This window comes from Neolamprologus multifasciatus, chromosome 1 (genome assembly GCF_963576455.1).
Source record: "Neolamprologus multifasciatus chromosome 1, fNeoMul1.2, whole genome shotgun sequence".
Taxonomy (NCBI): domain Eukaryota; kingdom Metazoa; phylum Chordata; class Actinopteri; order Cichliformes; family Cichlidae; genus Neolamprologus; species Neolamprologus multifasciatus.
This window is the reverse complement of record NC_140439.1, coordinates 10,908,312-10,927,460: the sequence shown is the minus strand read 5'-3', so window position 1 is coordinate 10,927,460 and position 19,149 is coordinate 10,908,312. Positions and strand designations below refer to the sequence as shown.

General features: G+C 37.4%; 2 protein-coding genes across 3 annotated transcripts in view; one reads left to right on the top strand and one right to left on the bottom strand.

Moving 5' to 3' along the window:
- Nucleotides 1–16,814, top strand: part of adamts7 (a disintegrin-like and metallopeptidase (reprolysin type) with thrombospondin type 1 motif, 7) — a 76,161-nt gene extending 59,347 nt beyond the window's left edge. For both annotated transcript variants that reach the window (XM_085157210.1, XM_085157205.1), the window contains exon 24: nucleotides 9,443–16,814. In XM_085157210.1, the coding sequence (XP_085013336.1) occupies nucleotides 9,443–9,585 (143 nt within the window). In that variant the 3' untranslated portion in view covers nucleotides 9,586–16,814. The remainder of the gene's footprint in view (nucleotides 1–9,442) is intronic.
- Nucleotides 14,844–18,194, bottom strand: LOC146525345 (calmodulin-like protein 4). Its single transcript, XM_085157235.1, has 5 exons — nucleotides 17,867–18,194; nucleotides 17,738–17,768; nucleotides 17,380–17,520; nucleotides 16,785–16,973; nucleotides 14,844–14,948 (listed from the first exon to the last, which is right to left on the bottom strand). The coding sequence occupies exons 1-5, from the start codon at nucleotides 17,867–17,869 to the stop codon at nucleotides 14,851–14,853; spliced, it is 462 nt and encodes a 153-aa protein (XP_085013361.1). The 5' UTR covers nucleotides 17,870–18,194; the 3' UTR covers nucleotides 14,844–14,850.
- Between the last annotated feature and the right edge of the window lie 955 nt (nucleotides 18,195–19,149).

Genomic DNA, 19,149 nt, shown 5'->3' with positions numbered 1-19,149 from the left:
TTTGAACTGATTAATGCCCTGTCAGGGTGCTGGAGTACAGAGCAGGAACATCAAATCTCAGCTCCTTTTTTTTATTAGCATAGTCCTGTTTTATTGAGTAGTGCACATGATTATAGCATATCAAACTAAAACCAGTGACTCATTGTGTGCTAGCTAACATGACGTGGAGAAAACCTAATGATACTACACTTTAAATGTTGACTTATGATATTTTTTTTAAATATGACATTAAAGGATGTTATTGTAAACAATGATTAGGATCACTAAGGAAACATAAAAGCAGCAAAGCTTCAGTCATGACCTTTTTAAACAGATGATATTGAAGGAAATACTGAAGATGATGAACAAAAAAAAATATTAACTAAGAATTTTAACTAAGAATGATCAAAACACACTGCCAATGTCCTGCAGCCATTAAATTTCTTTGTGTGGTCGGCTCCAGTCCCGAGCTAATCTGACATTTTAAATAAGTAGAGGAAACTGATTAAGAAGCAGATGTGGGTTGTTTTTTGTGTATTTCCTTTAGGGTGTTTGATAGCAAATAATTGGTTCTAAACATGTTAAATTACTCAAAATGTCATATTATGATTTTTTTTTTTAAAGCGCTCCAAAGCAATGATTCTCTTGTTCCAGCTGAACCAATCAGCTTTTTTACAGTAGTTACACGCCAAATGGCAAAATGTAGGTCTGCGTCATGTATTGTGACAGAACAAACTCATATGCAACACGTGATCAGACAGAAATAATGTGTAATTTACATGAAATTCAAATCTAGCATCCATCAACCCGGCCAGTTCACAGACGTGTAAACATCACTTTACCTTCGGTGGAAGGATCCTAATTTGTTTGTTACACAAACAGTTTCGTATTTCTGTGATGCATCTTCAGAGAATCCACATTCACCTCAATATTATCATTTACCTTGGGTGTGACACACACACACACCTACACACGTACACACACCGTTGCTTGCTTGTTTGTAATCATTTTATAAGATAAAGGCTGCCAAGTTCATGCATTGTGAGCTATTTTGCCTTTGACTTCCTGAAATGAGGTGATACAAGCGTGGTTCATATCGAGCATTACCTGCAGAGACACGTGGTGTTTATTATTACCAGCCCACGTGATCAGTGCTTAGATCGGTGCGTGAACTTTCTTGCTTCTTAGTGTCTCCCTGAAATCCCGAGGGAGATCGCAGCATGAGTTTGATTCAGCTAACACGGGAGAAAATGTCTGACACCAGTAAGGTGAAGATAACATTTCAATATCCACTGCTTCTTCTTCTGGGTGTGAGGGTACTGGTTAAAATGGCAATTACGTGGAGCTTCAACATGAGTTAAGATTGTCATTCCGACATAATCTCAAGTGACATTAAGGCAGAACAAAATGTACAGACTGCATAAGGGGTTAAAAGAAAACAAACCCAGTGATGTGGGTGACTTAGTTTTATGTGATGTCTGTTTCTCGCAGTTGAGCCTTGCGTGGACTTTGTGCTAGATAGCTGGCTCAATTTCCCACTTGTATTGTGCCATCAAAATAGTGATGAAAATAATAACAAAATTCAATTACAAATGTGATTTATAGTACAAAATAATATACAAGGTGATATCGAACCAAATCTACATAAAACAGTTGGAGCAGAGGATCTATCAGCATTTCTTTAATGGTGCCACATCACAAGATAAGTGGAAAGACTGAGTACGTTAGCCTGAAAGGCCTTCTTTGTTAACCGGGCACGCACAAGATGAACTGAAACTTCTTTTTCAAACGAAGCCAAGAAGGAGATATTTACATTCAAAGCTTCCATTCAAAACTGGAGAATTGCTGGCTGTGCGTCATCTTTTATTTTACTCGTTCTTATTGGATCAAAGTTTTCACTTTCGATCTTTTTTGTTAAGTACATTCTGGCTCTACAATAGCCTCTCATTACTGTAGGTGATTGTAGACGAAGGTCACCTGCACAGAGTGAGGTATAGCAGCCGTTTTATAACATAAGTGGTTCTCTCACTGCCAACTATTCAGTGTATACCTGTGAGGTGAAGTGTGCCCACTCACACCTGGTTATGCCATAACAGTAGCGCTAAAGGTGTTTAGTGTAGAACACTCTTTTATAAAAGGCACTAACCTCCAAAGACTGTCCATCACTACTACATCTCCTGTTTACATGCGTTGTCATTAAACAATCACAACGTTTACTTTCAGTTGTTTTGATCTGGGCCACAGCAGTTCATTGGCATTTCTGCTGCATATATCAGAAATGAAATCACAGTGTTCCTCAGAGGGCAGCCTGTTGGAGTCTGAATGCCATCTTTGCTGACATTTTGAGAGCACAGAGGAGTTAAAGTGTAATGATAAATATTTGAGGCTTGTGTAACGTGGCAGCAAATATTTGGCCATGTTAGCTTTGTGTTTCACCCTCAGTTACAGTCAATAATGTGTTTGTGGATTTTCATTGGAATAAGGTAATCAGATGGTGACAAAGGTTATTTTTTCCTCCTTGTTGTCAATAAAGCCTGTTTGAACTGATTAATGCCCTGTCAGGGTGTTGGAGTACAGAGCAGGAACATCTCAGCTCCTTTTTTTATTAGCATAGTACTGGTTTCTTGAGTAGTGCACATGATTGATTGATATACCTTTATTAGTCCCACAAGGGGAAATTTCATAAGGCTGCCGACCTATTGCACGCAATGGCGGCGCCATCTTACCCTCCGATCATACATACATTACACAAAACATCACATGGGGAAGTCCCCCCAGACTGAGCTCCAACAGGGAGATCAGTTTGAGAACAGAAAAAAAACACCTCTGCACATAGCACATGAAAAAACTCTTAATACACCAAAGAAACACATGACAAGCAACAGGGGTGGGTAAAGGATGCAGCATCGGAAGGGAATAAGCGTTCAGCTGAGACAGTGTCCTTCGCCCTGCTAGGCTAAGTAAACAGTCTTCCAGCCAACCCAGGTGGCCTTGCATGGAATGGGAAGGAACAGACTAAACACAGTCGTTATTAGGGTGTAATTATAGCATATCAAACTAAAACCAGTGACTCATTGTGTGCTAGCTAACATGAAGTGGAGAAAACCTAATGATACTACACTTTAAATGTTGACTTATGATATTTTTTTAAATATGACTTTAAAGGATGTTATTGTAAACAATGATTAGGATCACTAAGGAAACATAAAAGCAGCAAAGCTTCAGTCATGACCTTTTTAAACAGATGATATTGAAGGAAATACTGAAGATGATGAACAAAAAAAATATTCGGAGTGTGCAGTATAATAGATTTTAATGGATTAAATTAAGTTTGACCTTGCACCACTGTTTTGGCATCTGTTCAAATGAGCCCATTTCTTGTGACATAAAGCAGTTCTCCTGTCTAATCACTTGAAGTATCACTCCACATCAGAGCTTAGAGACGGTTATTAATTCAGTGCCATTCAGTTGCTGCAGCAAACCGAGAGTCATCACAAATATAAACTGGACATAGATCATAAACGCCTGGTCCCCTGTTAGATCTTGCTAACAGGGGACCAGGCATGACAGAAATGTAAAGCGATGGAGGAGACGTGTTTCAGTGATCCACATAATTTATCTCTTAAGATAAGATTTACGATCATTAAATTCCAGCCACAAATTCAAAGGTGTGGCGTGCGTTTGCGTGGTCAGTGATGGGGAAGTGCGGGAACCTTTTCAGATATGAATTAGACAACAAGCCATCTGAAATTTGATGAAATCTGGATTCATGTCAATTTATCACTGTGATATTTTAATAGACGGTCTAATCAATCCGAAAAATCAAACCCTTTCTTCTTCTTTTTTTTACAAGTTCATGATTTCCAAAAGCTTCTCTAATTAAAATCCGATGAGACATGGAGTGGAAGATGAAGAAGAAAAAAACCCCTTTGACTTTCACTGTGAATGCGCTGTGCTGTGGCATAAAAACGTGTAAAAACATGTGTGGAGCTGCGTGAAACCAAGATATATTATGAGTCCTGTATGCCAGACAATATACCGAGGCTGTGTGTCATTAATAACCTACTAGGAAGCAGTGGGTGCTTCTTACCAAGATGAGATGAAATTGATGCGAAGTCATCCTTCACATGGACATTACACGTGTTTTAGAAGCAGGGATGCATTCGTTGGGACAAAATCAGTGTGGCATTTTCGCCCTTTGGATTTGTTAATTATGCTCTTTTTAAGAGCTCAGTCTAACCGTACCCCCCCCCCCCCCCCCCCCCCCTTACAACCTTAACCACAGCAGAGGCTCTGAAGTCCTGATCATGAACTCTGACTGCAGAATTAATATGGATTGTTTTCCTTGGGACATTCAAAATCAAATCAAAATCAAATTTACTTTTTATTTACCTTTTTTTTTTATTGAATATGTCAGGTTTTTGTTACTGAACTCGCTATAACATAAATATGTAACCACCCAAAGAAAGATTTTAGGTCTGACCAACCGTCTCAGTCGTGGGCAAAAAGATGACAGTCATAAAATTCTAAAAGATAATTTATTGACAAAAAATATCAAGAGATAAAAGATAAAACAGTCCAGTGTCCCATTTTATGAATCAAATAAAAACACACAGTCCAAGGCCAAGCCAGCTATGGCCACACGCCAGTTGCACCTCACGTGTTTGCCTTTAACAAGGTTAGAAGTTGTCCTTGGAGACCCACCACCCTGCAAGCATATAGCCAGTGGTCACTCCAGCCTCCGCACTCTGGCTGCCTTTAGCTGTGGCATATAAATAGGCCCTGGCCTGCACAGGGAGACAAACGACACCTTCAGTATAAAATTCATAGCGCAAAAACCCATCCATCCCAAACGTATCAGATTTCATCACATTACATACCTGCACAGAGAGACAAAACGACACAGCAGTGTTTGTAGTGTGGGCTATAGGTAGACCAGTGTATCAGTGCAATCAAGTACACCTGCCTCTAATTAGTCCAACCCCATTCTCGCCATTGGCTCACCAAAAATGTGACACACACACAAAACCACTCCCAACCCAGTGCAACTTCACACAATAATATGGAGCTGAATTAACACAGGCACATTAGTCTACCATGTTACAAATAGTAGGGAGTTCCAAAAAAGCACTCTTTTCTAACTTTCTGTAGACAGGCTCTTCTCTTAATTAGCTTGCTGAGTGTGACAGCCAAAAAAATGTCCTCCTAGCAACAACAGACGGAACTATAGAAAAGGTTCCTACCTAATTGCACAGTTAGCACAAATAACACATTTAAACATATAAATCTAATCAACAAAACATGAATTACTATTTATTTATTATTTCTTAATATTTCAACTACTTATTGTTTCAACCTTAACTATCTAATAAAATGAACTTAAATGTGAGAGTTGCCTATGACGGCAGCTACAATTATAATGTTAGGTAAATAAGAGGGTGCTGGTCTTTAGATGGGGATCTGTCAGTCTTGAGTTCATTTTGAAGTAATGCTGGACTGTTGCTTTAATAGACATGTGCTGTTTGCTGTTTGTTGTATCTTCAGGACAGGGCAGAGGGATTTTGGGGGCCAGCACAGCAACACTGTGACATAAGTTCTGCAGTCTGTGCATGTTGTCTGGGAAAGGCCACAGGGAGAATAGTGGGAGGTCAAGCAGATGCATGTCCTACATACAGTCTAAGCGTCTGTCTGCAGACAAACATTCCCAAAGCACAGAGTTAATGCAGGATACTAATGAAGTTTTCATATAACCTTTTGCATGTAAAAGTATCTGTCTTGGTTTCATAGTATATGTCATATTTTACTGAAAATTAAAATCCAAATACCGAAACTTGGAGTACATAATAGATAAGTGCCATATATGGGGCAGGGCGTGGGAGTGGGGTCCCCTCCTCAATTTCATCTGCAAACTAGCAGCCCACATACCCCCCAGAGAGCATGCATACTTTACTGAAATGGTATATCATTCACCAGTGGAGGAGTTTGGAGGCCACAAAAACATGAAACGATTCTCCAGCTGCCGTTGAACTCCACAGACCAAGCAGAAACATTTTTCCGTTTTTTCATTTGACGTGAGAGGAAAAAAGTCTTCAATTTGAAATCACAATGTAGGACAGCGGTTCCCTCATCAGTTTCAAACTTTATGTCATTTGAATAAAAACTTTTTTTATGTTCCTGGGAGCCCAATGCAATCAGGCATCGTCATCAAAATCTCTTATGCTGTGACATCGACATTGACAGGTGGTGTTACAGAGAGAACGGTAATCGCTCGTTCATCAGATTTACTTCAGACTCAGCGGGTGTTTGGTAATGAGAAGGTGTGGGAGCTCAGGCGGCTGCGAGAATGTAAAATATCCACACACAGTCTCAGTGTAACTGCAACTGCACTAGTACTGTAGAAAATGACAATATTGAAGGCATAATTAGTGTTCTGGTTCACTTTCACTTGTCACATAATGTTGTTTTTGGCAGGCATCTCTTTCAGAGCAAAACAAGAGTGAGTCCTTGACAGATATTCAAGGTGCACAGAAACAGCCCTAAATAAATGAAAACTGAGAACTGAAATTAATTATGCAAATGTAAATTTAAAAGATAATCTTTTTTCCCAACTTGGCTCTGATTGGTAAATGGTAAATGGCCTGCATTTGTATAGCGCTTTACTCAGTCCCTAAGGACCCCAAAGCGCTTTACACTACATTCAGTCATTCACACACTGGTAATGGCAAGCTACGTTGTAGCCACAGCTGCCCTGGGGTGCACTGACAGAGGCGAGGCTGCCGGACATATAATATAATTACTGCAAACTAATTTAAACACATAGCTGTTGTCAGTGGTGAAAGAAAGTTTGTAATTTAAAGTCCAACAGATTCAGAACGTTGCTTTTGCTACATTATGCAAAACTGTTGTTAACTTTCAGTGTTTCATAAAGTGATAATAATAAAAAATACCAACTTTTATTCTATTTATTTATTATATGTGAATTGTTTTAGTTCTATATATTTTAGGTCATTCAACTCTTATTTTCATTTTTACCTTTTTATTTGTCACTAGCTTTATAATATAAATATATTTCTAGAATATCTACGTCTGTACAGTTTATAGATAGTAGCCCACAGATGCAGAGACACATCCACTGCAGACTGTCATCCAACCCAAGCCTGTATTCACAGACTGTGAAAAAATACATATAACTGAAGAGTCCCATAGTCCCACTCTTCTCTTTTGTTGTTTATTATTCTTTACAGAAAGAGGAATAGAAAGAGAGGCGCAGGAAACAGGAAATACTGTGCACTGAGAGGCAGCTGTGAACTGAACTGAGTGACATTGCAAATTCTACATAGTGGAGTTTTGAGAATCTAGAGCGGTGGGTTTAGGTTCATATTATGCAGAGAAAATGTTTAAATAGTATAACCATATTTAGAGTACAGACTAGTGCAGTGTGTTGTTAAGAAAAAGTAACATTTTTATCTTGATAGGCCATCTCGATATATAAAAATATATTGAGTAAGCAATGATGATTTTTATCTAACACCATTTTCCCCCCTTTCACATTCGCCTTTAATATCTGCTTCCCCTCTTTAGTCATCTCGATTGAGGGGATGGGTTCAAAGGCGGAGGATCTACAGCACTGAAATATTTTTGTCTGTTTAAGCCATTAATAGTTGCCTTTGTTGCGCCAAAATGTTGATATTAACCACCAAAACTGAGATTTCAGCAGCGGTGTGGGGGCTGTTTTCTTTCTGCTTTTCTTTTTCTGTCCCTCTCTTCCTTAATATTTTTTAGCAGTGGTGGGTGTTTTAAAAAGGAGGGTAGACAGAAAAAAAAACAGCTCCTCAGATGCTCTTAAGAAATGTTATCCATGCATCCACTGGTATGACCGTGTGCGCACAACAATCAAGTGTAACTTGCATTATAAAAGCGCTTGGAACACACTAGCAGTAGAAATCTGTTATCCATTTACCACTTTAAAGGTTTCTTCACAGGCTAAAGTAGGTAAACACACATTCCTTTTTTTGGTCATTGTTCTTTCTTTCCATGCTAACTCTGTGCTTTATACAGCTCCATTGTGTGAGATCCATCTTTTTTTTTCCTGCTTATACAAAGTCGTCAGATGTCATCACATGAAATGGAGCTCAGCTTCTAATTTATAAACACAGACAGATTGTCAACATGTTGCAATCAATCTGAGTCAGTCTGCATCTCGATAGGGGCATTAGTTAGCGTTGTGTTCTGGCTAGATTTCTATATAAAAGTGTCATTAAACAGAGGCGCATTTACCTGCCATCTTCCAGCAGCTACGTCACTGTGGAGGGATTTTGTGTGAGGTTGACTCTGAGTGTAAGACATTTATGTGAATTTCTGTATATGTAGATGGAAGCAGATTTACAAATTTTCTCTATCAATGCTAACTGCTGTTTTATCACATAGCAAATGGAATATAATTGCCAACTTAACCACATTCAGTCACAAACAATCCCAGTCTTTTATTTTGGGGGCATTTTTAGCCTTTTTTGGACAGGATATAGATATAGAGAGTAGAGGGAAACAAAATGCAGGAAATGGTACAAGGGTGCCTTGCTGGTGGATGAAATAAGAATTTCTGACAATATGCACTGGGTCTAGAAAATCTAAGGGTCTGGTGCAAGAAGTACTTTAGCGCAGTCACGGGAAACTCTTAATTTGTCTAAAACAAATGTAGACCGTGCAACAGCAACACTGAGCACTAGAATTAGTGTTAATAAAGGGGCACATGAGTACCGCTGATCAACTATTTCTCCAGCATAAAAAGACCATTAGTTTGGATTGACAACACTGATGTTTGTTTGTTTTTTTTAACATTCTTTCAGGATTTATCAGCTTACATCAAAATGTGATCCCAGTCTTTAAATATATTAGAAATATGCTTATGAAAGCACGGACAATAATTAGGCAAAAATTACATCTGGAGCAGAAAAAAAGTTAATTTCCTTAAGTAGACATAAAGCTGTGTTTTTACTTGAAGTCCCACGTTAGTGTTAAGAGTTGCCTTAATACACTTATTGTGCTTTTGATGCTTAAAAACAGGCATTTACAAGATCACACAACGCCGCTAGTTGATTTAATCTCCACATTTCTTTCTCAAAGAGCTCTGGTTCATGTTTTATACTTCTGAGTTCAGAATCAAGGTTAAACTATTTCTCCTGTACTTAAGAACAAATTTAAATTACTGATTCCTTTTATTAATCCCCTTTTGTATCCACTCTACACTTCTGGATGAATGCAAACTGCATTTCGTTGCCCTGTACCTGTGTATGTGCAATGACAATAAAGTTGAATTCTATTCTATTCTATTCTATTTCAGGGGGTCTTGCTTACTTATATATCAGCTTGTTGAATTGTCAGTAAATGTGACTTTGTGTGTCCCGAATGAGGTCAGTATTTAACCTTTGCGTGTGTGACCTCTGTTTGCTTCTCACCTACACAGGAACAGTCTGTCTCCACAATCGGCTGACATTTCGTTTCTGTCAGACACTTCGATGGCTCGGCCGTTGCCACCTCCCCAACGTACAAGCACAGTGCTGTAAATCCTGCAGCCAGCGCTCCCACTTCAGCAGGTCTCGCAGCTAAGGTGCAGCAGACTAACCGCTCACAAGCACACTGATTGTACCACTGAGTGATGTAATCTAATCATCATTAAAAGTCAACAATCTGAGCCCTTTTTCTGAACTATGGACTGGTTATGACTCTTACACACACCTGGACTATGCATGTTTGTGCTGATGAAATTAATGGGAAATGGAACAAGCAAAGTAGCGAGATTGTAAATATTTGTTTGCTGCACATTTCTTTGTTACATTAGACATGGGAGTATCCAATCAATGTAGCCAGCAGTATGATGCATTTTTAGATATAGACAAACCACTCATTTATTGTATCTTTATGGCTGGTACAGTGCTTTAATTTTTTGGACAGCAACGGAGACTGTACACGTTAGAACCGACAGGATATAGCTCTCACTGTGGTTTTACATACAGCATGAAGTGGTACAGATGTCATAAAGAAAAAATAAGTGGTGCATATTTGCTAAGTAACAAATAACTGACTGTTTGCAGAGCCCTGTCCCTTAAAGTGTGATTTCAGTTTATTTTAACCAGCTATATTTCTAATTTTTGTGGGTGTTTTGGCTCTCAGGTTTAGACACGCTATAAATGTGCTCTCCTGCCAATGTAGGCTGTTAAAAATTCTGAAATATTTTAATTCTTTTCAAACCCTACACCTTTAACATTTATCATGACTTATGAAGGCCACCGTTGTTTAGTGACCACACCCCCACTCTCTGCATTTATCTTGCAACTGGTAGTTTTGGTTACATCACAAAATCTGCATTTGATTGTGGTTTTCAGTTAAATGGAAACAAGAGAATGGATATTAGCCTTCAGTTTTTCTGTGGATAGGAAGAAGACAAATAGGTGGGGAAATCCTGAAGGTCATGAACAAAGATGGCTTACCAAAGACCTGTGCTTGTGTTTTTGGCACTTCTCTTCTGAAGCATGATGAATTTAGTTGATTAAGAGAGTTTACTGAAAACAGAATGTGTCTAAACACCTTTGAAAAGCACTTAAAATCAAGATTAAAAAAATGTCAAAGACTGGTAACATTAAATGCTCTCCTTATAAGCAATAAACCATTCATTATCGCAGTTGCTGCCTTTGATGAAAAGCCCACAGACATGACCCTGATGACAGAAGAACTCGACACATCTGCCAGTTTATTCAGATCAGCCGTTCATAACTGTTCAGTGTTGTCCAGAAAAGACTGAAGGAGCCACTTCCGGATTTAGACATGTTGAATGTGGCTGTGTTGTGGCTAGGAGATGTGTGCAACCCAGTAATGTTTACACATGTGAACATGAAAAATGATTTCAATAAAAAGTTAAAGGTAGTCTCTGAAATTGTATTTATAATGACCTTTACCAAAAAAAAAAGAATCCTCTCCCTCTGTCAGCACAGAGAAACAGTCGCTGCACTGACACAATTTGCAAGCGCCATTTGTAGTTATTTCCTGTTTTATTTTGAAAAGTCTCAAAAGGATATCGAGCCTTTATTGTGAACTTTTTGTGGAAAATAAATAATCGGATGGTGGAGCAACATGACAGTTTCACTGTCGTTGTTGCTGACAAACCAACGCGTAAAAGAGTCTGATTATTTTAGATATAAGAAAAATAGAGAACTCTAAGAAGAAATTAAGATTACACCAACAAACTTACAGCTTTTGAATATCAGATTGAAATGGCTTGTTAATGCTAATAAGATAAGCTATACATGGCTTTATTTAATTAGCAACTTGCCCACACGAAGTCTGTGCTGCAGTTTATTAAACTACATTCAAGAATTTTGTTTGTATGTTATCCAATCTATGGATACACTATGCTAATCGAGCTAGCTAGCTTTACCTGCAAACATAGCGTTTCTTCCGTTCAAATAGGGTCACCTTTGGTTCCAAGATAGCAAATACTCTTCCAGCGAGCAGAGATGTGAAGCTTAGGTTTTATGCTGTGATTATTATACTGTAATCGCTTAGAGGGACAGTTTAAGCAAACTTTTATTAACAAAGTAAAATGTACATTTCAAAAGGAAAAGCTGCAGTCAATACCTGGTGCTTGAGGCTACATAGCCAACAAACATATTGTGTCAGGTATTGGCAGGCCCAGTGCCTTAACTTCTTGAGTACTGGATCATTTGATGTCAATAATATTATTAAACTCTTGATTAAAATAATGGTTGAATGGAGGGAAATTAAGATAACATAGCACATCATAATACAATAGATTCAAAAGGGTAAATTAGTGGAAGAATCAGTAATATGTGGTATTTTATACTTTTCTAGGTGTTTAATTATTGCCATGTTCTGTTATGAGAATTCATGATAATTACATATTCATTAAAAACTTTCTTCAGAAACTGGAAAGCAGCTCAGATTTCTCAGTTCAGTGCCGTCATATATGTTCTTACATATCTAATGATTAAAAACCAATAAGCAAGCTTCTGTAAAGCTATTAAACAAGGGATGATAAGGAATATCTATATCCTTTTGTCAAAAATCACAATAAAAGGACCAAATTACATATGTATGTAGTGTAGCTGAAAAGAATTGTAATACCTAAAATTCTGTCCAGTGAATGCCAAGTTTTTATATATTTGTTATTATCAAAGATTCATACATCATCAGAATGTATGATGACTTTACAATTACAGAGGATTATTGTGTACCCCTGCCTTTTTAGTTGCTTGTTGCTCTGTTGGACACATTTTTAATGTTATTGCACACCACTGTGCAAATGTCTCGATCTACCCCTCATCCTTTTAAAATTTGCTTCCAAACACCTAAACTTTCTTGTAGTGTAGTTTTAGTGTAGTGAGGGATAATTTTTGACAGAATGGAACAAAAAAGGAAGAGATTTTAATGTCCTTCAAGAAGCCTGGAGAACTATTCTTAGAAGACTACTTAAAGAAATGAGAAGGAAGCTTGCCTAAGAGTTCAGTTGAAGAATAAATGTGCTCATACCAAATATAAAATGTATTAATACAGGTACAGACTGGTTTTGCCTTATATACTGTATTTCCATGTGTTTGCTGCGCCTACGTCCTATTTTCCTAACAAAATATAAAGAAATGAGGCGTTCCTTGAGAATTTTGTACAGTACTGTAGCATTAACATGTATGCAGTAGCAGATTTACCAACTTGATATCAAGTAAACATGTAAACATTTTGGTGTTTTGTGTGACTATCAACGAGATTATTGCTGGACTCACTTGTGGTTCAAAGCAGCAGCTTCTTGGGAAATGTAAGAACTCGTAAATTACTTTTGCAGTTTCCAAATTTTGGTAACTGCAAAAGGTTTTTTTTCTTTGTATCCAACTTTGATAGTTAATCACATATCAAAGCTTGAAATAATCTTTTTATCTGATGTCGAGGAGCATGATGTGCCTTAAACTATAATTGCATTGTTGTTTTCAGTCACTCCAAAGTTGTAATTCAAGTATTTTCAAAGCCGACAAAACATTTCTTCATCACAAAAGTGGGCAGAAGAGACACAGTCTGCATAAATTGAAGTGTTGGTTGTGCCGTGGCAAGCATTTTATTATTTCACCAAAATTGAAAACATCAGTAAGGCCATTGAAATACCTCTGAAGCATGCTGCTGGATTACACGTGTAATGATTTTTCTCCTAACTTTGTATAGGGAAAAGTCTTTGCCTAGATCATGACAAAGAGCCAAGGACTGTGACACCATGATAAATCTAAGATATAACCATGACGAATGAAGCCTAGATGGTAAACCTGCCAGGTGGTTATTGATGTGTGTAGAAGGGAGCATGTTTCATTTTTACCAAACAACAGGCTAATGGATGAGGACTCTAACCTGTCTGATTCCAGTAAAGGATGGGACAAAACCACTAAGCACTGACATAGAAGCATTTGGGGCCAATTAACACCACTGAAATGTTAGGCCTAGAGACCAGGGTTATTTATCTCGCAACTCAAAGTAATGGATAGCCTGGCCTACTTTAGGCAGTATTCGGGCATCCTAATGATAGTTGTTTATCTTGGAGCAGACATAGTATTTAATTTGTGTTTTTTACAACATTTTGATATGTCATAATGGGGAAGGCACAGGTGAACTCAGGTTACACTTGCATGAAACTCAGACTTTACTAATAGATGTTTTATATCAGCCTTGCTGTTACCACTAAGATAAAATGTTCTGTTTTTCACACCTTTGCTCATTTATTCTCGTTAGTAGTTCTTATTTTTGAAGACAAAAACAAGCCAGTGCTTTGACATGTACAACCTTTATATTTACAGACAATTTAGATGAGTAAAGAACTTTACATACCTGCCATGTTTAGTTGCATAGTGGTTTTTTATTATTATTATTATTATTATTTTTAGTTTGTTGGTGATTTATTCCTGTACTTTGTTTTATTTTTAAAGATTCATCTCTGTACATTTAATGAAATTGTTGGTTTCCAAGCATAAGATCAACCACTTATGTTGAATGGACATAATGCCACATGTGTAGTAGTTAAGTAGCATCTTTTCACAGCACTTACACCGTGGTATAATTAACTTTAATGAACCATTAAAGTTTAGCCCATACAATAAATGTGGAGAAAATGGAATTCATTGAATTAGTCTGTGAGTGTTTTGTCATTAAGTATGCATACTGATACACTGTGCTAAACGCTACTAATTAAAACGTGTGAAACACAAAGATTTTATGGCTGTAGCCCTCATAAAAGGAAAAATAAATATGAGATGTCACTTATTTAAATAGAGTTTTAATAAATGTGAGACAGTTATTTATGCATGCAAGATCTGAGATGACACAGAAATTGGAGCTGTCAGAGTTTCTAAATACCAGCAGGAATTAGAATTTATTTTTCTTTCAAATTCCACAAGTTTTACATACAAACTTGTTGAACAACGATGTGTGAACACTTGAAACTCATAAAAGATGAGATTGGTACATACTCACTAGTCAATATAACACCCAAGGGCTAGGATTTAATTGGGTGAAGCGTGGTCAGCTATGGCGCTGAGGATTTAATGGCTTTACACCAGGGTCACACGCTAACACGTACTGTGTAGTGTTCAGTTAAAAAGGAGAGTTATGGAAAGAAATTAAAGTATTATTGTGTATTAATCATAAAATATTCAAGAAATAATCATTGTGAAAAACCTTTGCTGTACCAACAGGCAAATGTAATACAACCGAACTTCATGTGCAAAATGTGACTATGATGTCACCTTCTTGATATTCAGAGTCAGTTTTCCAGCTTGTTGTCCTGAAGTTTGACGTAGTTGTTTTCTTTTTAAAAAAAAAAAAAAATCAGTAATCAACAGGTGGCAGCGTCAGCATCGCTGTGAACTCTTCGTATTTGACGATCCCATTTGACTTGATGTGTGCCTCTCTGAAGAGGTCGTCCACTAGACGAGGAAGATGGAGAAAACATAAGAGCATAAGTGGATAAGCAGCCAAATCTCACCAAAATATGGTTATAATTAGTGTTATTGCTGTTGCTATTGTGAGATATTTAACAGGGATGAAATAAAGAAAAACAATATTGACTGAAAAGAATATTTTGCAACACAACACATTATATTTCAGTCACAAATATTCCCTTCCAGTATTTATCTGTGAGCTGTACTCATACTAGTTTCCTAAGGGTTTATGTCTCTTCATATCATGCACCATGGACCCTTGTTGACTTAAACTACAAAAGTGTAGTAAAAGATTTGGCATTCCATTACTTTTTCATGTCTTGAATGTCCTGAATACTCAAAATGGTTGTCTCTTCTTTTAGGAAATTGGCATTACTATCTTCTTCAGCAGTTCGGGAATCCAAAAACTTGATAGATGTCTCCCCACTGAGAAGCCTTTTGAGCTTCATTTAACTATAAACAACCTTATGTACACAGAACCCATCCACAGACTTTGAAATACAGCTTATGTTGCTCTGAGACCCGTCACTGTGTGAATGAGGTGGCTTTAAAAAACTTAAAAATCCACCCTGGAGATTTAACCAGATATCCAAATCCCAGCAGGAGTCCTTCCATTAAAAGTCTCAGTTTGAGGTTCATATTTAATGCTTTACATCTGAAGTGAAACAAAACATCAACAAGAGAATTCACAGTGTCCTTAAATGACAGGAAGTGCAAGGGTCTCAGGTGTTTGGGTGCAAGCAAAAATAGAAAGCCTTCTTACTAAGTAAGACATTGTCTGTGATTTAATTAGGCGATACAAAGAGTTGTGACACTAAATCGCTTAAGCTGCATCGTATGCCAATCAGTCACAGATTTTAGCTTTTTGTGGAAATTAAAACAAAGCCTGAGGATCAAATATTCAGCAGCTTGTCAGGGGAGCAAGTTCAGTACAAAGGTGGTGTCGCCCAGTCCGTCCCCCTGGTGTCACAAGACTTGTGCCCCCTGTTGGATTGACCTGTACGGTCAGACATCTGCCAGGGTTTGACTTCAGCTATGACTTCATTCTGTCGGGTAGTGTTAGTGAAATATTTCACACAATATCTCTCTGATGGGAAAACGAATTGACGCTTAATCAGCATGCAACACAACAGCAAGTGCATTTCCTGACAGGAAGGAGGGAGTGGCCTTTAGGAGCCACGGAGTAAATACCAGGAGAGAAACTATTGTAATTACCTACGAGATTCTGAGCTCAGCTCTAAAGACAAACTTCCTGCGATTAGTCACTTTTTGAGGGGTGGGTCAGTTACTGTGTCAAGATGCAGAACACGTGTATCATTAAAGAAATCAACTGTGGAAAACTATCAGGTTCAGAGTTCATTATAAATTCATTTTTTTCTCCTGATTCACCATTTGATATTTACTGCAGTCATAAAGTATTCAGATAAATGGTGGTTTATTGGTGTTGCGATGTTCAATACTGAAGCAAAGAATTGCTCTAACAAGTTCTTTGTACTTATGGAAATGGTTTATTGGTTATTTCTCTGCAAAGGGGAGAGGTGCATCTCTTTGCATCTTCTTGTGAGCAGGATTAAAACTACCAAAATGAATTTCACAAACTTTGTGGAGAGACAGGCCATAGTGGTGTCCTTCCTGTCGTGCAATGCCCTACAAGCTCAGCTATTTGAGCTCAGATCGAAACGTCCTCAAGATATTTATTAGAGACCTTAAGACTCACTTTGGATTATGAAACACTACGTAATCATCTAATATTGGCCGTATTGTTGCGAGGTATCAGTAAAAACTTAACATCTCATTAATTAGAAACCTCATTTGCTCTACCTTCTTTGTTTGTGAGTTTCTCTCCTAACATGGTGAGCTTGGCCCGCAGCTCAGATGCCTCGATGTATCCCTTCTTCTGCTTGTCCGTCATCTTCAAGGCCTCCAGGATTTCCACTTTGGGATCCTCCTGTTGCATCTGTCTGTGCATTATTGACAGGAACGTAGAGAACTCCACCTCAGCAGACTTTTCTAAACACAAATGTGAAATCAGGTGGTACATTTTATTTAACCTTGACTTGATGATTAATGTAAGTTTAAAAAGAAAATGCCCTTTGCTCTTGTACTTCTTTAGGTCCTTTGTTATTTTTATTTGCTGTCTTTTCCCTGCATTTCTTAAAGATATATAGTGTTATATTGTGTGTAGCACACATTAAGAAGGCTGTAAGAAAAATGTACAAAACCACAAATTTTAAAGCACAAACACCAGTTTATGCTTCAACAGTAGTAGTAAAGACTGTCAGTGCAATTTGAAATTACTGTCATTTAAACGTCACCTCTCAGACTTGTCCCTTATGCTATACTCATGTGTCTAAACCCACAACAAGCTGTTATTCAAAGACAAAAAGACTTTGATTTACTGCATGCTATAGTTTACCAATTTTGTGCACTTGTAGATGTCTCCTGATTTCACCGGGTGTGGGGCTTGTACCCAGGCAGCGCATAACTGTGATCAGGTCATTGTTATTTATCTTGCCGTTTTGATTCTTGTCATACAATGAGAAGCACTCTTTGTACTCTGCAGTGGGGAAAACAGAAAGTTTTTGAATGACAGTACTTTTTTCCCCCCTTGTTGTAATTAGTGAGGAGCTTTATCACAGTAAATCCTCGGTAAACAGGAATTAATTAGACTGAAAAAGAAGAGAGTTTGGTTGTTTTGTACAAATAAATCATTTCAAACATCAGTAACAGAGTGAAACAGTGATCGACAACATGCACCTGTAGATGAATCTTACCATTGATCTGAGCTTGTGTGAGGAATTTAGCCTGCAAGGTGTGGCATCACTTGTTAGGTAAATACAGAAAAATGGTCTGTTGTGTAAGAAAATGCACAAAAAGGCTCAATGGAAAATGGAATTTCTTACCATGTCTGAGACTCCTGCGTTTCTGTTCAGGAAGAAGACAGTTTACTGAAGCCTGCGTCACCTGTCCCTCCACCTCTGTTTAAAGTCCACCACCCGTCGTAATTTAATATCTGTTGCTGTGGAAACACAGATATCGGATCCACAGCGCTGCATTGTCCTTCCTCTTACCACCCCTCCAATAAAAGGGACCGATTACTACTAGACAACTACCATATGTTACCACAGTGTCACATCATAAAAACGTTGTCTGACATCAAGTTAAAAGCAAGATTTAAAACTCCCAGATAACTTCAGATAAATATCTAAGTGATAGTATGACGTTTTTTGTTTTGTTTTTTTTATTTAAAATGCACTTTTAAAAAAATCCCATTCACCATGGAGCAATGCTATACAAAACATATTAGAATCCAAATTTTGCAATAACAAACTGTGCAGGAAAAAAAATATTTACAGACATCCAAACCCACCTGTAATAATGCAAATAAATTTATGTATTTTTTCTGGATTTGTGCTGATATTCTGTTTCGCTCCATTAAGATCAAACTACCGTAAAAACTAGAGACTTTTTTTTCTAAGTGAGCAAACATAGAAATTCAGCAGGGGATTAAATATACTTCAGCTTGAGGTTTATATTTAATACTTTAGTTCTGAAGTGAAACAAAACATCAACAAGAGAATTGTTGATGTTTTGTTGCGTGCGTCAGACTCCGTTTTATCTTTTAACACTAGAATTACTGACCCCTTTTTTTCCTGGTGCAAGTCCCTACTACTAGATTTACTGACCCTGCGCAAATTTGCATAAATTCCCCTGAATCTAACACCTAGCACCCCGCTGAGAGGCCTTCAGCTCCATTGTTCTCCTGCTTTTGTTGTGCAAACATACCCTCCCCCAACCCCCAACCAGGAGAGATTCAGGAGACAGGAGAGAACCAGGAGAAGGTCTATCCTCCCAATCGTTGTCAGACTCAACAACAAAGTACCTGCAGCCTACAATACACCATATTAGTAGTAGCTTTTATGTGCACTACTATGCAATATTAGTTCTTGTCAATCCTAGTCACTTCATTGCATGTATATAATATAATATAATATAATATAATGTATATATATATATATATGTATATATATATATATATATATGTATATATATATATATATATATATATATATATATATATATATATATGTATATATATGTATATATATGTATATATATATATATATATATATATATATATATATATATATATATATATATATATATATATATATAGTGGCTTGCA

What these genes read in the sequence shown, in the direction of transcription:
- LOC146525345 (XM_085157235.1), bottom strand. An exon ending in TCTACAAGTGCACAAAATTG is followed by an intron (nt 16,974 to 17,379) that starts GTAAACTATAGC and finishes ATTTGTGTTTAG; the next exon opens with AAAAGTCTGCTGAGGTGGAG. An exon ending in GAAACTCACAAACAAAGAAG is followed by an intron (nt 14,949 to 16,784) that starts GTAGAGCAAATG and finishes TTCCTCGTCTAG; the next exon opens with TGGACGACCTCTTCAGAGAG.